At 34.2% G+C, this 7,012-nt stretch overlaps 1 protein-coding gene across 1 annotated transcript; it reads right to left on the bottom strand.

Annotated features, from left to right (window-relative positions):
- Positions 1-3,300: 3,300 nt before the first annotated feature.
- LOC127129719 (50S ribosomal protein L6, chloroplastic) lies at positions 3,301-6,698 on the bottom strand. The gene is made up of 3 exons (XM_051058853.1): positions 6,527-6,698; positions 5,659-5,967; positions 3,301-3,854 (listed from the first exon to the last, which is right to left on the bottom strand). The coding sequence occupies exons 1-3, from the start codon at positions 6,559-6,561 to the stop codon at positions 3,518-3,520; spliced, it is 681 nt and encodes a 226-aa protein (XP_050914810.1). The 5' UTR covers positions 6,562-6,698; the 3' UTR covers positions 3,301-3,517.
- Between the last annotated feature and the right edge of the window lie 314 nt (positions 6,699-7,012).

Raw genomic sequence — 7,012 nt, 5'->3', positions numbered from 1 at the left:
ACTACTCGGGATGGTTATAAATGGCTCAACAGACTTGAATTTGTTCAAAAAATACAATAGATAATAACTCTTGAAAGTATGTGTGGTACATTCCTGCTCTTGGGAATGTGAAAATTTTCCTTTGGACGATTTTGCATATGGCCATTCCTACGAGATCAATGTTGTGCCATCGTGGTATGCTCTTGACGAGTCTACACTTCCTAAGAGATTCTGAATTTTCTTCTCGCTTTTGGAGATCTATTGGCTTCTTAGACCCATTATTATTCCAATGGGATAGTTCATATGATTAGATTATACATGGAATCGATGGTGACTCTATATTTTTGAATGATTGCTGGTGGTTGTGGTGCGCTAGAAACAAATAATGTCTTGCGAATGAAGTGGTATATTCCTATAATTTGAAACTGATCATAGTGAATTATGATAATCTATTAGCTAAATATTCTCTCAAGCATAATTTGTCTCATCCAATAAGAACGATCACGTGAAATACACATAAATGTAGTAATATCATTTTGAATGTTGATGGCACTAGCCTTGGTAATTTCGGTGTCTCGGGTTTTAGTGGATTGATTTGAAATGTTGATGGTGTTTAGGTTCACAATTTTGCAGGTAATATTGGTCATTCCAACATTCTTCATGTTGAGCTAATGGTGTTATATCATGGTTTGCATATGGCCTGAGAACTTGACATCAAAGACCTGATGTATTATTCTAACTTCAAATATACTATCAAGCTTATCTCATAGTTTGTTAATGTTTGACATCACTATATCTCAATTCTTCACAACATTAAAGAGCTTATCTCTAGGAAATGACGAATTTAAATATTGCATACTCTTACGGAAGAGAATGTGTGTGTTGATTATCTAACAAAATATGAGGTTGGCAATGGTGCAGTATACCGGTCTTTTGCATAATCTCCTGTAAGGATCATCACTCTCCTGCTAACTAATGCTAGTGAAACTTTATTTTCTAATAATTTGTATTTTATTTAATTTTTCATTTCCCACTTGTAAAAAAAGGTCATAATAAAATGAGATTGATGATCAAGGTAGAACATCTGATTGATGTTATATCATGATTTGTTCATTGCTATCCATAAGGGATAAATTTGGCTTTTTCTATGGGGATTTCTTAATGCATCCTATATGTTTCTTAGCCACCACGTGAAAATACTTAAATGCCTTAAGATTCCAGAGATGCATCTCTGGACGCACACAATCCTAAGTTAACGTTAAAATATTCCGGAGATGCATCTACGGAACAATGTCGGAGATGCATCTCAGGAACAATTTGGAGCTTATATCACACAAGAACCCTTCCTCTCCCTCATTTCTCATATTTCTCAAAAAACACTCCAAACTCTCTCAAATTTAGTCTCATCAACAAGTCCAGAATAAAGCAACCATGGTCAAAGGAACATCAATCAATATCAGAAACATCATCCAACACTAAAGCAAAGTGAAAAATTGTAAGTTTTTTGATGTTTTGAATAGTTTTTTAGTTTTTGTATAAATGAGTAGAAATTGATGTATAAGTTAGGAAATGAGTAGAAATTGGATTATTGATAGTTTAAACATAGTGTAAAACATGATAGTTGGCTGAAAATGATGATCAATGCTATATTTTTTTTGTTTCCATGCCTGCATTGTCGCCATTGATGTAGCTTTTGAGTTGCAGAAAATTGCGGAGATGCATCTCCGAAACTTTTTATTTTCCCAGCAACCAGAGATGCATCTCCGGAATTTTCTCTGTTGTTTTTTTTTGTTGCTTGTGGTGTTGTATGCTTGCACTAATTGTCTTCTTTAATTTAACTTATATACATAATGACTGATATACACGATCGATGAGGCACGAGAGGGTTGTATAACATGAAGAGTCATCTACTTCTAGGGCTCATGCTTATCCTCACGGTTCTCCATCTTCTTCTTCCCGTAGGAGATGAGTTTCACCTATCGACACATTACTACCTTCATCCTCCCGTAGGCGCCAGGTTTCACTTATTCAGGTGCCTGAGACGTGGCCATTTGACGAGATAGTGATATACTCTTGATGGTTGGCCTGCAGATCACGTCTCACTACTCCTCATCTGCCTGAGCGCATCATGCGGAATTTCGGTGACACTCAGACCATTCCCAGACACCCTATTGTCTCTGTTCCTCTTGCTTTGACACGTAGACAAATGGATGACATGTTTGATGATTATGAGAGTCATATGGTACCGGAGGAGGCACGGAGTATCATAGTCCCGAGCGACTTGAGCTACATGGACGAGCACATCAGGCGATTCTTCAGGGTGTCACATCTGTATATGATGCAGGATGCTCCAAGAGACCCACCTAGGCCAACTCATCAGGAGATACTAGAGGAAGATCGGGCATAGTAGATTATGTTGAGGATGTTTTGCCTATACGTCGTCGCATTATGGAGATTGCGTAGGCGGGCATTGACAGATGTATCTTCTCTGTTGGATTTGATGTGAGACAGATCCTAGATGCCATCATGACGGAGACACAAGAGACATTGATGTACCGGAGACAACGTCGAAGGACAGAGGGATTGATGGTTAATGAGGCAAAGGAGGCAGAGGCGATGTAGTCCGACATACACAGTAGTACATTAGTATATAGTAGTAGAACTATGGATTGTATTCTATTTTGACATTATGCTACTTTATCATTGTTCTCGACTTTTTTGCCATTTGATGATCTTTTATTTATATGACATTTTTGGACCATCTTAATTTATGTATTTGTATGTCAATTGTATGGTTTAAATTTCGTCACATAACATGGTACATAATGCTTATAAATCTTAATCTGAATACTCGTAAAAAAAAACATAACATGAAACATGTTATTCTGATACGTTACGACTCCGAAAAATAAACTGATATGCATCTCCGAAATATTTTAACAATCAATCACAAATTGATGCGTTTGAATATGCATCGAAACATAAAACATATAGAGTCCGTTAAGAAATTTCCATTTCTATTGATATATTGCATACATATTTACCAATATTATCCTATTTTCTTCGAACCTTATTATCACTAGGTGAGGTTGGTTTCTCAACACGATCACCATACTGGATACTCCGACAGTTTATGCATCAATAGTGGCTTTCATTTACAAAGTTGAAAAAAATGCACCAGTTAGATCTTAGATGAGATCTCTCATATTAGAATTCAAAACGAGGGGATTAAGTTGGTGATCTCACATTTAGAATTCACTGAGTCGTAAACCTTAAAAGTATACAAATTAATTTTAAATGTGAGATTCTCAACATAACTCGTGTTTAAACATGGAGAATCCAAATCTGATTATCACCATAATCATGTTTACACTATAATGATAGCTTTTAACATGCTTTGAACATCATAAACACAAATTATGCTAGCTTATAGAATAAATATGATTTTCTTTTGCTCGGTACATGTAACATTTCCATTACTAACAAACAATGAAAAACAACAAGAGATCAATTTAAAAGGGAAAATTAAGGCCCTACATCACTTCTTCTTCCCTGCCTTTCCTTCCTTTCTCCTTACAACTTCATCTTCATATTTGATACCCTTACCTTTGTACGGTTCCGGGGGTCTCCATTTTCTAATCGAAGCCGCAAATTGACCAATATCCGACTTGTTATATCCACTAACTGTGATTCTGGTGTTTTCGTCCACCTTCACTTTTAGACCATTAGGGATTGTCATTCTAACCGGATGAGAAAATCCAAGATTCAACACTACGTCATTACCTTCTACCATAGCACGATAACCGACACCGATAAGTTGAAGTTTTTTTTCAAAACCTTTAGATACTCCAACCACCAGGTTGTCTGTAAGTGTCCTAATAACATTTATTTGCAAAACACATAAAAGTCAGATATAAAAAATATAGACAAATAAAACAAACTAGAATTGATATTTGCATGAAGTAATATTGTGATGCACAATTTAACCAAAAGGTGAAATTATGATTCGACTCGTAGAAGTTTCACCCATGTAATGGAAAACGAAAAACAACAATAGCGTTGTGCAAGCCAAGACATATTAAAAGTCCAATTCCCATTAGAACAAACAAAAGGTACTACATTTGTCCTTAAATATAAGTTTACTTTTTAGATAAAAAAATATCCCTATATAAGGTCTATTTCAAATTACTACATAGATTTATTATTATTTTCAAAACATACCCTAATTATTACTACAAAGTGTCTTGAAATGTAAGAGTCAAACACATCCCTATACAAAAGGTTATTTTAGAAACATCTTTACACAAAATGCACCGACTATTTTTCTTAATCTGAGTCAAAATGTAAAACGAGTTCAAAAAATAAATGAAAAGCATCTTCAAAATGGACTGCGTGAATTTGAATGGTTTAGAGACTAATGTAGGTACAAGTCTAGAGTCCTTCGGGATAAGGATGATACCTCAATAATAAAAAATAAAAAAACCTCTGAAACTAATATGATTGTAAACGGTAAGTGCATTGGGAGTAAGATCAATGTTCATCAAACCACCTTAAAAGCTGCAAAGAATAAGAGTTTTATTCTTCACATTAAACACGCCAAGAAAAGGGGGCAAAACACTTGGGGGACCATGAAAATGGAACCCCAATAAAAATTCTGTACGGGTTGGGTCTAAGTCCAACAATGAACTGAACAAAGAATTAGCTACAATTGCTGATGTGGCTCATTTATTTGGGAGAGATTGTACTATTGTAGTAATATAGGGAGAGGGATAGGAAAGGGAAAATTATTAGGTAGGTTGGGAAGAGAGTGAGCTATCTCTCATCTTCTGTAATAGTTCATGTTTTCCTAATCAATAATACCGTTTTCTCTTTCTATTGAACTTGGTTCTTATCAAATTGAGTGGAGCCTACCAATATGATTAGTTATTTCCTATGATGCACTAATACAAAAAAACGTACACCAAACAGTACATTGAAACTGACACGTAGACTCCGATAATAATTGAAGAAAATTGAAGTAGTTGATTTTAAATACATGTGTTAGGTGTTGTGCCGGTATCTGACCCTAAAATTTGTAGAAGAAGTGAAGAACACCAGCCACGCCTTCGATTTTGAAGAGTGGGTGCTGGAAAACTCCCAAGTAACTAGAGGTTGTAGCAAATAGGAAAATAACATGCACCACAAGGATTCGATTAACCAAGAATTCTCTGGAATCACAAACGCTAATTACTGGGCATTCCAAACACATCATTTTGTTTCAAACAGTATCAGATCTGAAAAACTTAGGTACCTAATATGGTATTAATAATCCTTATCAAATACAAAATTCTAATGATATAAGTTTCACAAACACAAATAACTTACAAGAGATAACTTCCCTTAATAACAATTATCATAGAACCATGAATTATCATGATTAAAAACAACTTAACAAGCTCATACATTCTGCATCTCTTAAGTATAAATGTTGTTAAAGCACCAACTACAACATATATTTTGAATAACTTACCATCGTGACTCGAGAAAGTAATGCCAACAAAAGAATCAGAATTATAAATTTACAACTACCATTATGTCATGAACATTGCCAACGTCTCTTGTTCCATGTCATGAAACAAAATATTGAGACAAAAAATACTTTTTAAATCCTAATTAAAAAAAGTCAGTAAAATGAAGTACCTGAAAAGCCCGTGCATTTGGTTCGCCCTTCTGGTTTCGAATGCCTTACTGACCTTTAAAATCCCATCCTCTTGCCTCTCAACCTTAACTTCTCGAGGATAAGTTAACGAAAGTTCCCCTAAAGGACCTTTCACTTGTATATCCTGCCCTTCCAATTTGATTGTAACATTGGATGGAACAGGAATTGGTTGTTTCCCAATTCTTGAATCCTTACATTCTATGATCTTTCTAGAGAAACCAACATGAGTAGCAGGAGCACTTGAAACTCTTAGCCTACCTCTGTCGCCGACAAAAACAGACTTCAAATTGCTGAAATAGGAAAGCAAATGACTAGTGAGTGATTCCTCGAATTTATAAAATATTACTTTGAAACTAAGGAGTTTTTAATCAACTAACATTAAACAAAAGTTAGAGTCATTATTCCTGAAATTCAGAAACTATGCTTCTTACAAGCATTTCATCAAACATGGAGAGTGCAACATCCATTTCACTAAATTTCAATTAAACATTTGTAAGACTCTCATCCACAACCAAATTCAAAAAGGACCCCCAAATTGGTTCAGCCAGCATATAATTATAACCTTTTGACCCAATTGAGGTTCGAAATTAAGGAGAAAAAACAGTATTCAGAAATTGAAAAAGTGAGGGAGCTCAAACTGGTGGGGGTTTCTCAAAGTTTGAGACTTGAAGTGTTGTAAGAAAAAGGAGAACCAAACCCCATAATGGGTAGGTAACGTTACAAAGTCACATAACCATTATTGAAGAAACAAGAGGAAAAAAAACAGAAATGAAAGTGGTTTGTAAGATTAACATGGTTGGAATTTGCATATGTGAAAGAAAGAAGAGAAGTTAGGGTGTTTAAACCTACCTGATTTGAAAAGAAGAGGTAATGGAAGAAGCCATTGTTACAAGGCTTTTGAGAGTGTTGGAAAAATCCTTATCCAATGAAGATAGATTGATGTATAGAGCACATGTTATCTATATCCAATATTATCATTGGTAAACGGGAATTACTTCGGTTCTATTTTCCATATTTTTAGTTATAATAGTGAACAATATTTATCTATTTTATTTTGAGTGTAATGAATATGTAGTAACTTTTATCCAATGAAAAATTAACAAATTATCAAATCATAAAAATACTTTTAAAATTTAAATGTAATTTGATGGAATACTTAAAATAATTTTATGTTGACGGTGCAATTTTTTTTCTTCTTTTTGTTTATAACAGTTATAAAAGAAAAAGAGTATCAAATAAATTGTATAATATATTGAAGTTTGTAAATTCATTTCTAAAAGATCTTTTATTATATTTGTTTTGATATTATATATGATTTTGATTTGTCTTTCTTTA

Source organism: Lathyrus oleraceus, chromosome 1 (assembly GCF_024323335.1).
Source record: "Lathyrus oleraceus cultivar Zhongwan6 chromosome 1, CAAS_Psat_ZW6_1.0, whole genome shotgun sequence".
Classification (NCBI taxonomy): domain Eukaryota; kingdom Viridiplantae; phylum Streptophyta; class Magnoliopsida; order Fabales; family Fabaceae; genus Lathyrus; species Lathyrus oleraceus.
This window is presented reverse-complemented; position numbering and strand designations above follow the sequence as displayed.